Raw genomic sequence first — 12,540 nt, 5'->3', positions numbered from 1 at the left:
TCCTGGTGTGTTCTGTCAATGGTAGTTTTTAAAAAAGTGTCATTCATATGCACAACTCAATGAATTACTAAATATTTGTTATCCAAATATTGGATGTTTCATGGTTATGAATAATAATCAATAGATGTTCTGGTGATTATTTACACCTGGTGATGTCATCGGTGTTGTGAACTTATTATCTTTTTCTTTGATGGATTTTTCTAAAATCCAATATAAATATTTTGATTAATTTAATGATAGACGTATTGATTGATTCTCATATCCAGCATGGCTCATGCTCTCTGATGTGATTCTCCAGTGACTTGCCTTCACCACTGTGTGCCTGAGGTTGATTTACAAACCAACAATACACACAGCCTCATATTCAGTTATTCCTGTAGATTCTGTATTACTAAACAAAGCCCATCATTGTATCATCTTTTACACAAAGAGTCACAGGTCTATTAGGTTCTTGGATAGTAATTGACACTATTTCTTTCTTTTCAGGACCAGATGAAATCCGATTGGTGAATGGGATGTCCCCTTGCTCAGGAAGAGTTGAACTCAAGCACAACGGGTTTTGGGGGTCAGTGTGTGACGACTCTTGGGGACAACAGGAGGCTTCAGTTGCCTGCAGACAACTGGGCTGTGCACTGGTGCAGGACTACATGTATAATTCCTCTTTTGGAAAGAGTTCTCTGCCAGTTCTGATGAGTAACATTCAATGCCAGGGAGATGAGGCCGCTCTCTGGAAGTGTGCACAGCGAGGATGGAAATTTAATACGTGTGCAACAGGAAGAAATGCAGGAGTGACTTGTACTGGTAAGAAACACAAAGACATTTCAAGCAAATCCTTTATTCCTACAGGACTATAACGTATACCTGGCTAAAGAATGCAAAAAGCAGGAGAAGGCTGGAAATAATACATTTTATGACTTGCTACTGTAAGCAATTACACAGACCAGGCCAGTGATAATCATGAGTGGGTTCTGTACACATTATCATTGCTCTGATGAGACTTATTCAATGATGAGTACACCACATATTAGGATCACAGAGAACCACTATCCATCAAAGAATGAGTGCAGGATACACTAGGATCATTCAGACCCACTATTTATCCTCGAGTGAGTGCAGGATACAGTAAGATCATTCAGACCCACTATTCATCCTCGAGTGAGTGCAGGATACAGTAAGATCATTCAGACCCACTATTCATCCTCGAGTGAGTGCAGGATACAGTAAGATCATTCAGACCCACTATTTATCCTCGAGTGAGTGCAGGATACAGTAAGATCATTCAGACCCACTATTCATCCTCGAGTGAGTGCAGGATACAGTAAGATCATTCAGACCCACTATTCATCCTCGAGTGAGTGCAGGATACAGTAAGTTCATTCAGACCCACATTCCATCCTCGAGTGAGTGCAGGATACAGTAAGATCATTCAGACCCACTATCCATCCTCGAGTGAGTGCCGGATACAGTAAGATCATTCAGACCCACTATTCATCCTCGAGTGAGTGCAGGATACAGTAAGTTCATTCAGACCCACATTCCATCCTCGAGTGAGTGCAGGATACAGTAAGATCATTCAGACCCACTATTCATCCTCGAGTGAGTGCAGGATACAGTAAGATCATTCAGACCCCCTATTCATCCTCGAGTGAGTGCCGGATACAGTAAGATCATTCAGACCCCCTATTCATCCTCGAGTGAGTGCAGGATACAGTAAGATCATTCAGACCCACTATCCATCCTCGAGTGAGTGCACGATACAGTAAGATCATTCAGACCCACTATTCATCCTCGAGTGAGTGCACGATACAGTAAGATCATTCAGACCCCCTATTCATCCTCGAGTGAGTGCCGGATACAGTAAGATCATTCAGACCCCCTATTCATCCTCGAGTGAGTGCAGGATACAGTAAGATCATTCAGACCCACTATCCATCCTCGAGTGAGTGCACGATACAGTAAGATCATTCAGACCCACATTCCATCCTCGAGTGAGTGCACGATACAGTGAGATCACTCAGACCCCCCACTATCCATCTTCGAGAGTGCGTATACAGTGAGATCATTCAGACCCACTATACATCTTCGAGTGCGTGCAGGATACAGCAAGTTCACCAAGACCAAATAGCAATCCATGAGTGAGAACTGGCCCAGTGTCAATGAATCAGTGAGGGAATGATACAGTGTGACCTCCCAAGCTCATTCTCCATCCACAAGTGAGTGTAATTTAGCAAAAGCAAATGACTCAGATTTCGTACACCCTTAATTTGGCTGTGCTAAGAAATCCTTTGCTAACTCTTTCCAAACTACCTAATAAGCATTTTTGTTTGTCTTTTTGATTCACTTATGGTTGATTGATTTGTAGGAAACCTGGTTATGTACAGCGTATGAAATGAAGGATTTAGGTATTTTTGGTTCTAGCAGTTCCCGCTTTAAAGGGGCATGCCAAAGAGGGTCTATGTTTTTTCTTTGAAATCCGTCATGGCGCTGGCAGAAGTGTTTTTGTCTTTGAATTTAGCATTGATGATTTATTGTTCAGTTATAGATATCCATGATAAACTTGTGGAATACCTCATTTGCAATGTTTGCTTTTCACCCACCTGTGACTTTCAGAATTACTTTTCAGTTCTTCAGAAAGCCATCCTGAATGCAGAGAATTTGTTTTAAAAATTCCATCCTGTTAATTGTGGGATAATGTAATGCTAAAATCTCATCTAGTTATCAGACGTGCAGCTTTTCTGAGCTCAATATGTTTGGACCCTGTACTTCTAAATATAAGATGTGATAAGCGGACAATTTTCATCCAATAGGCCCCAAAAAACATAAAGGGTCTCATCTTCAATTTGCCTTGCTCTCTTTGTTTCTTGAAAATACTACCTTACTATTGACTGGAATGTAAACTGAGAAACTGGTCCCAGGATGTTTGTTTCCGGTCCAGGGAAGACATGGCGTGGCAGTTCGGGCTGGACTGATCCCATGAGGCACAGGGTCAGACTGATTTGCATATGGCCATGTCTGAACTGGGGTGGCGGATAGAGCTAAAGAATGATGATGGATTAAACCCAGATCAGTAGACTGGGGGTGAGTGCTTGCAATGTACAACACTCCGTCCATCATCCCCTTTGGTTTTGCATTGGTGGACGCCACACCAATATTACAGACCGCTGAGGTCCTGGCGGGAAAAGCACCTTGGCCACGGTTGGCGTTTCATACAGCACAACTCGCGGGCTGTGGATCGCAGCGGTGACATAGAGGATGCAGCAATCGGGCTGTCTGACCTCCAAACTCATAATTAGGCGCATAGGCGCATAAGTTTGACAACCAATTCTGTATTACAATTTTCAAATAATATGTTGCTGTCACAGTTTTTACTTCATGAGACTATATAGCAGGTAAGTACGTTAGGGTTTTATATAGCAAGTAAGTACATCAGTGTCTTTAGAGCGCAGGTGGGTTTTTCAGTACCTTACATTGCACACAGGTGTTCTGTAATGTCATCATATATGTGTATATGATTTGATTAAATACGTTTGAACACATATTTATGAATGAAAGATTATATATAATATATACATATATATAAATATTATATTACCTATTGGTGGTCGCCAGTAGGTAGTTATAGTTAGGACCTAGTTTCCATAGGAAAAACATTTTTTGATTTGCGTATATCTTTGCCTCCGGTTGACAAATCTTCACAACATTTTCTAAAAACTGTGTTCCTGTGGGTCCTATTGTGCATTTAAAGTTTCTAATAAGCATGGGCGGAGCTTGTGGAGTTCCACTCCATGCAATGCCAAATAGTTACAAGAAAACTGTGCCAAATTCTGCAGTGTTCAGCGGGCAGAGTACTAAACTTCTATGCTAAGTCACACCATATGCCCCTCAAATAGACAAACCATAGCACCCTTTTGAGGCATACTACAGCATTGAAAGTTGCAGCACAGAACCCCTGGAGTATTCCATACACTCCCCTCCCCAGGCAGGCGGATTATATTGCCACCTACATGTCGAGGCACACGTTATGCACTCACATTTCTCAGGGAGGCGGCTCTTTGCATGAGTTGCTTGGCATGGGCAGTCACTGTTGACCACATGTAGCTCCCCTGCTCCACCTACCTCCAGTACCCTCAAGGAAGAGGCAGGCTGGGAACACACAAAAAGGTATCCCATGTAGCTTGCAGTGAGCAGGTTCCCAAAGCCAGAGTCATAACACACAATGAAGACTGCACGGCCCACGGAGGCAGTCAGGGGTTCCATCTTGCACTCGCCACTCAGTGCTAGTCAAGCCATGGCAGGCACTCTTAATTCGACTGAATAAATAAAATACATTAATATGTGTGTATCCACCAAACAGCATCTTTCATATATTTATCGCCTTGAGGGCAGTGCGATGGCATGTTTTTTGTTTAACTCTGTTTTTAAAAAATTGCAGACAGGCCAGGGAGCTACAGACGGTTGTGAAATGTTCTGCCATGCTTGCTAAATGTTGAAGCGCTACTAAGATTTGTAATGGTTTTCGAGTGAGTGCACATATCTTGTGTGACAGACACACATCTGTAGCTTGAAATGCCACTGTTTGTGTTGTTTTTTTCTTATGTGGAAGGCGAGGTGTCCGTAGAGCTTTAGGGAGAGCTCTGGGGATTAATACTTATGAAATATTCATATTTAAGGCACCTTGTTCTCGTTTTACCTAGCAACATAGGTGTCTGCATGTTTGTGCATTCTGCTTATTATCTTACCTTATGTCAAATAAGTATGCAGATTTCTATAGCGCTGTGTTTTGCTACCTCGAAGCACTGGGTATGATTATACACAGAGAAAGCCATCATTTGTTCACAGATGTATGCTGATGTTTATGTATATATGCTGGAAACTGGATTATTAGTAGTGATAAGTAGTGACTTACCACTAGTAATAAGGCCACAAACACAATAAAAGGTTCAGTTAGGGAATCAATAAAATAATCCCTTGCTTATTCCTTGGTAGCTGGCAATGAGCAGGCAGGCTTAACTTAGGAGACAGGTGTGTAAAGCATTTCAAAATACCAATACATTAAATATATTAAATAAGTAAGACACAACACACAATAAAATTGAACTCCAATTTAGGATATTAGATTATACTTTCATGAACAAATAGACACTAAAACAACAAAAATCCAATGTAGTGAACCAGAAATATGTTTTTTTAAAGAAAAAACACTTCCTAGTGCTTTAAAACACTTAGGGCCCAATTACGAGTTACAGAGGTGTGGGAATTGGTGGTATGCTACCACCATCTGCCGTTCATCCACCAGATTACTACTTAAGTGCAATTGTCAGACCGTTATTAAAGAAACCTTCATTAGACCCTCTCATACTAAAGAATTATCGCCCAATTGCCGCTCTCCCTTTTGCAGCTAAAATTATGGAAAGGGAGCTAAATAGAACCATGACAGAATATCTGGCTGCCCATAATATTCTTGATTCAAGCCAACACGGTTTTTGGGCACAGCATTCCACTGAGTCAGCCCTTCTGGTGGCTGCAGAGGAGATCCGCAGTATTGTGGATAAGGGAGGTAAGGCAGTTCTGGTGATGCTAGATCTATCTGCTGCCTTCGACACCGTAAATCACACGGTGTTAATCCAGAGGCTTCAGGAGGTTGGCATTCAAGGGACGGCACTGTCCCTCCTCTCCTCTTTCTTGGAGGGGAGGGAGCAATGTTTACTTTGGGATGGGATACAGTCCGCTAGTTTTCAGCTGCCGTGTGGTGTTCCTCAGGGCTCAGCACTATCACCCACGCTGTTCAACATTTACGTGACTCCTTTGGCGAAACTTGTCAGGAAGCACGGGTTCCAGATAGTTTCCTATGCTGATGATTCTCAGCTCATAATTTCTGCGGCAAAACATTCTACTGATATAGCCCTTAAATTCCATGGGTGTTTATCAGAAATTATGGGCTGGATGCAGGAAAGCTTCTTGAAGATTAATACAGAGAAAACCGAGATTATCGAGTTTGGGCATGGAAGTCCCTTGTGGAACAGATCCTGGTGGCCGGCAGGGGCTGGGGAGTGTCCTTGCCCCGTGCCCAAAGTAAGAAATTTGAGCATGATATTTGACAATCAGCTGAATTTTTCGGCTCATGTCAATAGCCTTGCATCGTCCTGTTCCTTCCTTATAAGGACGCTGTGTAAGATTTTACCTTTTATCTGCGCAGAAATGCGCAAAGCGGTTGTAGTGGGTCTTGTCCTTTCCAGGCTGGATTACTGCAACGCTTTGCTGCTAGGGGCAAACAAAGCGCAGATAGGAAGGCTACAGACTCTCAAACGCAGTGGCAAGGCTATTGCTGGATGTCCCAAGAGATCGAGCAATCTCAGAGGGAATCATGGCACTACACTGGCTTCCGGTCCGTTTGCGTATAGATTTTAAAGCTATTTGCCTTGTACACAAAGCTGTCTACGGAGGCGGTGCGAGGGATGGTCAGAGGTTGTTCATTCCTTATACCGCCGGCCGGGTGTTAAGATCTAGCATTCAGGGTCTCATCAAGATCAATCGGATTAGGACAGCCAGATGGGGCGGCAGAGCCTTCTTGTTTCGTGCCGCCGAACTCTGGAATAAGCTTCCCCACTCTCTCAAATCCACATATAACCATCAGACCTTTAGAAAAATGCTAAAGACACGGATCTTTCAAGAGGCTGGTATCTGAGGATTTCTTCCCCCCCCTTTGTGTGGTACGAGCGCCAAGACGCTTCGGCATTCGCTGCGCTATACAAGTACGTATCCTTTCCTATCCTATCCTAAGGGCCGACTCCGATAGCCGGTCGGACAGCTGTCCATAGCCTTACTGTGCGACGGAAACGTACCCGGAGCCGGTCTGTCCTGTAGAGTAAGTACGATGCGCATAACTGCCAAAAACCCGACCGACATGCAGGCTGTGATTCAAGCTCCATTCTCCGTCCGAGTCGCCCGGAAGCAGTATCCATAGCAGTTTCCAGCATGACAAGTACGATGTGTACTTCCTACGTGCCAGACAGGTCTCCACGTACGGAACGTCACAGCATCCAGAAAACAAGCATATCAGCTACGATTCGCGCCACAACTCAATACACGGCTAGGAGACGGACCAGCTTGCAGCGGGTACGAGACGGACGAACAAGCAGCATGTATGAAACGAACACATCATGAATCCTATCTCACAGGTCATACCAGTACTCTACATCTATGACCGGCTCAGGAACCGACGCCGACGGCTCAGGCAGTAAGTCAGACACCTACCACATAAATAAACAACATCTACCCGCAAAATGGCACACACACACAGGGGATACACATCCTGGCCATTAACAACAGCCCACCATAGGGGTTGCATGGCCAGCACCACTAACACCCCCACCCACAGGGCTTATGTTGCCCATCACCCCTGCCACCCACACCCATAGGGGACCTGTTGCCCATCACTACTGCCTCCCCCAGCCATAGAGCTTATGTTGCGCGTCATCCCTGCCACCCCCACTCACAGGGGACCTGTGGCCCATCACTACTGCCACCCCCAGCCATAGGGCCTATGTTGCCCATCACCCCTGCCACTCACACCCATAGGGCTTATGTTGCCCATCACTACTGCCACCCCCAGCCATAGGGCATATGTTGCCCATCACCCCTGCCACCCACACCCATAGGGGACCTGTTGCCCATCACTACTGCCACCCCCAGCCATAGAGCTTATGGTGCGCGTCATCCCTGCCACCCCCACTCACAGGGGACCTGTTGCCCATCATTACAGCCACCCCAGCCATAGGGCTTATGTTGCCCATCACTACTGCACCCCCACTCACAGGGGACCTGTTGCCCATCACACCTGCCACCTCCACCCATAGGGCTTATGTTGCCCATCACTACTGCCACCCCCAGCCATAGGGCTTATGTTGCCCATCACTACTGCCACCCCCAGCCATAGGACCTATGTTGCCCATCACCACTGCCACCTACACCCATAGGGGACCTGTTGCCCATCACTACTGCCACCCACAGCCATAGGGCTTATGTTGCCCATCACTACTGCCCCCCCCAGCCATAGGGCTTATGTTACCCATCACCCCTGCCACCCACACGGGACCTGTTGCCCATCACCCCTGCCATCCCCACCAATAGGGCTTATGTTGCCCATCACTACTGCCAGCCCCAGCCATAGGGCCTATGTTGCCCATCACCCCTGCCACCCACACCCATAGGGGACCTGTTGCCCATCACTACTGCCACCCGCTGCCATAGGGCTTATGTTGCCCATCACCCCTGCCACCCACACCCATAGGGGACCTGTTGCCCATCACCCCTGCCACCCTCACCCATAGGGCTTATGTTTCCCATCACTACTGCCAGCCATAGGGACTATGTTGCCCATTACCCCTGCTACCCACAGCGATAGGGCTTATGTTGCCCATCACTACTGCCAGCCCCAGCCATAGGGACTATGTTGCCCATCACCCTTGCCACTCCCAGGCCATAGGATGGGTGATGCACAACACATCCAGCATACTCCAACATCAGGTATGTCAGCAAAATACATCCCCCCTAACATCATGTCAACAGTGTGTAGTCTGTGACAAATGCCTACAACACTGAATATGGCTACGAACATACAATGTAAGTAACAGCACATGTGTGACCAACACACGAGTGTGAAATACACAAGGCAAGCATCACCATAGCACTGTGGCAATGTAAAAAGAACACCCCCTCACTGTGTAGAACAGAAGTTAAGTGTGGGCTTCCAAAATGAAGCAGATGTTGAGCATTTTGGTGATGGGGACTAAACCCCCCTCATCATAGTGACCAAAAGGTAAGTGTCATCATGGTCAAAGCTGCAAATAACAAACAGCATGTATGATCCTTGCTCCCAACACATTAAACACTTCTTGGGCAAACCTAGTGGCTGTGTCCCATACACACAGAGATGTGGTGAGGCTAACAGTGCTGTGAAAACATAACACACTTGTGGCATCTTGGGTGTTAGTGGTATGTTTCTCTAGCACTTGATTATCACTTGCCTATGGTGAGGTTGTAGGAATGCTCATACTGTTGCCTAGGTTAGAGAATGTCATGTGGGTAGAAGATTCTATCTACTGTGGCAGTTGGTTAGACAAACTGTGAGAGTGCGAGAGATGGATGTAGGATTGGATGGGTCCCAATGTATTCCATGAATAAACCTGTTTTCATCTGAAGAACTTCTCTCTCCTAATGATTTACTTCGGCAGTGAGAAGAATCTCACATTGGCGTAGTCGGCAGGTGGACTTCAAAGGGACCCAACTCCCACAACGCTCTGTTTCGTCTTTAAGGTACTGTGCTCACTCTGGGGGCTGGGAGCGCTCGCCGTGAATGTCTGTGGTATCATAGTTAAAATCGTCACGGGCTCGCCCTTGCAGTATAACTTTTAAAATTCCCCTGGGGGCTGGGAGCGTTCGCCGTGAATGTCTGTGGTATCTTAGTTAAAATCGTCACGGGCTCGCCCTTCCAGAGTAACTTTTAGAATTTCATTATGGGAAGAGGAAAAATGCTTTGTGAATGAAACATCGCTGTACCTGGCTGCAACGCTGTGTTTTCTTGGAAGTCTCAGGTTAAAGTGGAGTTCTTCTCGTGTTCCGACTGTTGCTTGGCAAGAGATGTTCATCCGTTGAGTTTGCAGAGCGTCTGGTGACGTAATGGAATCTCACTCGGGGATTCAGTGACTGACGGCGTCTTCGTTCTTCCTGTGCGTCATCTCAGGATTCATTCAGCTCACGCATGCGCAATAATGGATTCAGTATTCGTTCATCTCACGCATGCGCAATAATGGATTCAGTTGCTTCTCAGTAGGTCTGCACCTGTGCTTTCTACGGAGTTCGTTCACTTAATGCGTGTTTTAAGCTGTTTCCACAGAGAGGTGTCTTTATGCCTCTATGATCGTCAGTTTCACTATTTGAAATCTAGTTTCATTATTTGAAGTGTGTTTTTTTTAATGCTTCGTGAATGAAACGATCGTCAATTTTCTATTTATTTTTCTTCTTGCCTGTGGAGGGAAACGATTGTCAGTTTCTTCGCTTCAAGTCTACGTTTTTTTTTTTAAAACTTCATTCAGGATTTGTGAATAACTGTGACATTTTGTACATGTTTTTTTTCTGATTCAACGCTGCCATCTGCTGCTCAAACTTCTGAACTGAACATTTCATTCTCTGGTGGTTTATATAGATAACAGTTCATTTTCATTTAATTTTCGCTTCATTTATCTGTGATTTTAAGGATCTCATTTATCCAATTTTGGAATTGCTTCCGCAGTGGGATACTCATTTATATAAGAATGCAGAATGTGACTGCTCCTCCATTTTTTTTGTCTGAACCTGGTGAACCAGTTATCAGATGGAAAAAATGGAAGAAGGTTTTTGAGCGGTATGCTAAAGTCTGTGGTGCGAATCTGGGTGCAGAGCGGAAAACTGCTCTGCTCCTACATTGTCTTGGATCTGAGGGTCAGGACGTGTTTGATCATCTAGCAGATCTTACTGCGGTGGAAGCCAGGGATCTAAATGAATATGATGTCTGCATTAAGAAGTTAGATAATCATTACTTACCAAAGGTTAGTACAATACTGGAAAGGTATCAGTTTACCAAAAGGTTGCAGAGTGATGGTGAGTCAGTAGAAGTGTATGTTACACAATTAAGGAAGCTGGCATCATCTTGTAAGTTTGATCAATTGTTAGAGGAGCGATTGAGGGATCAGTTTATGTTGGGGTGTAACTTAGAAAAGGTTCGTGAAGAACTTTGGCTAAGAGATGAGCCTTCTTTAGATGAGGTTTTACAGGTGGCTAAAAGAATTGAACATTCTTTAAAGTGTGTTGATACTTTGAAACGGGATGTGAAAGTTTCTGTTCAGACAGTTAAGGAGGGTGTTGTAAGTAAGGATGTGATGAGAGGAGATGATACTGTAAAAAATAAGCCAAAGGCCTTTGTGCCGAAATGTTTTAGATGTGACAAATTGGGACATTATGCCAATGATAAAAAATGTCAAGCTTTAAAGGCGATTTGTGCTAAGTGTAAGCGCAAGGGCCATTTAGCTGTTGTTTGTAAAACAAAATTTCCTTCTAGCATTGTCAAAACTGTAGAGACAGACCCTCGTGAGGAAGATTTTGTTTGTGGACAAATTGTGGTTCAGGTAACTTCTGATGTACAACAAAGTATGAATGATGAAGAAAGAACTTGTCCTTTGGATGTAATCCAAGTCGAGGGTGAATCTACAAAGGTACTTTTTGATTCCGGTGCTAAAATTACCATTGTATCTAAAGTGTTCTTTCAAACAAAGCTTGCTGGAAAAGTCAAATTACTGAAACCTGATATACGACCTTTAGCTTATGGGGGTGAACCTATACCTCTGTATGGGTATTTTCTAGGTTTGATTGAATATGGTGGACGTTATGTTGCGGGTAAAGTATATGTTTCTCAAAAAGGTGATAGCATCATCAGCTGGTTTCACCAGGCAGATTTGGGAGTCATGTTGGATCCAGGGAGTCCCTTTCCAGTCATTCTTAAAGAGAGAATTCAGACAATTCATTGTGATGCTGATGGACAGGTTGTGAGTGACATCAAAAGGAAATTTTCAAGAGTGTTTAGAGAGGAGTTGGGGTGTCTTAAAGATTTCAAATTGTGTATACCCCTACTTCCCAATGCTCAACCTTCTACCTGTAAAGTAAGGAATGTACCTTTAGCTGTCAGGGATGAGATGAAGAAAGAATTAGAGAAGCTCAAAGAGGGTGGAATAATTGAAGAGGTTTCAAGCACTGAGTGGCTTGCTCCGGTTGTTTCTGCGTGCAAGGCCAATGGATCTTTGCGTTTGTGTGTGGATTTAAGACAGCTAAATAAGTGGGTAATTGTGGATAGGTATCCTCTTCCCAACATATCAGAGCTACTCACTTTACTTGGTGAGGCTAAGGTTTTTAGCACGATTGATTTGGCCTCTGCGTATCACCAGATTGAGCTTGAGATGTCATCGAGAGATTTAACTTCTTTTATTACGCCTTTTGGGACTTTTAGATTTGTTCGTATGCCGTTTGGGTTAGTGTCGGCGGCATCTGTGTTTCAACGGGCAATGGAGAGAGTTCTTGATGGGTGTGATGGGGTTTGTGTCTATCAGGATGACATTTTGGTGTTTGCAAAGGATCACAAGGAGCATAGCAGGATTCTTTATGATGTTTTGGGGAGACTTGAAGGTGCCAATTTAACTATAAAGTTGGAGAAGTGTCATTTTGAAACCTCCTCGATTCATTATTTGGGACACACGATCTCATGTGCAGGGATCTCTCCGAAGCCAGAGTTGGTTAACACGATTTCTCACATGCCACCTCCATCTTCTAGAGAGGAGCTTATGAAGTTTTTTGGGATGGCTGAATACTATAACAAATTTGTAAAAGGTTTTGCAGAACATTGTTCTTGTATGAGAGCTCTGTTGAGGAAAGGTGTGGAATTCAAATGGTCTCGGGAGTGTGATGAAGAATTTGTTAAGCTTAAGGAAAAACTTCAAAATGCACCTAATCTTA

At 44.4% G+C, this 12,540-nt stretch overlaps 1 protein-coding gene across 2 annotated transcripts in view; it reads left to right on the top strand.

Annotated features, from left to right (window-relative positions):
* The window catches only part of LOC146859519 (CD5 antigen-like), a 1,224,668-nt gene that overhangs the window by 727,623 nt on the left and 484,505 nt on the right, over positions 1-12,540 (top strand). For both annotated transcript variants that reach the window (XM_085650229.1, XM_085650228.1), the window contains one exon: positions 487-801. In XM_085650229.1, coding sequence (XP_085506355.1) covers positions 487-801 — 315 coding nt within the window. The remainder of the gene's footprint in view (positions 1-486; positions 802-12,540) is intronic.

The sequence above is a fragment of the Triturus cristatus genome, chromosome 3_2 (assembly GCF_964204655.1).
Source record: "Triturus cristatus chromosome 3_2, aTriCri1.1, whole genome shotgun sequence".
Lineage (NCBI taxonomy): Eukaryota > Metazoa > Chordata > Amphibia > Caudata > Salamandridae > Triturus > Triturus cristatus.
The sequence above is the reverse complement of the archived record's forward strand: the minus strand, read 5'-3'. Positions and strand labels throughout refer to the sequence as shown.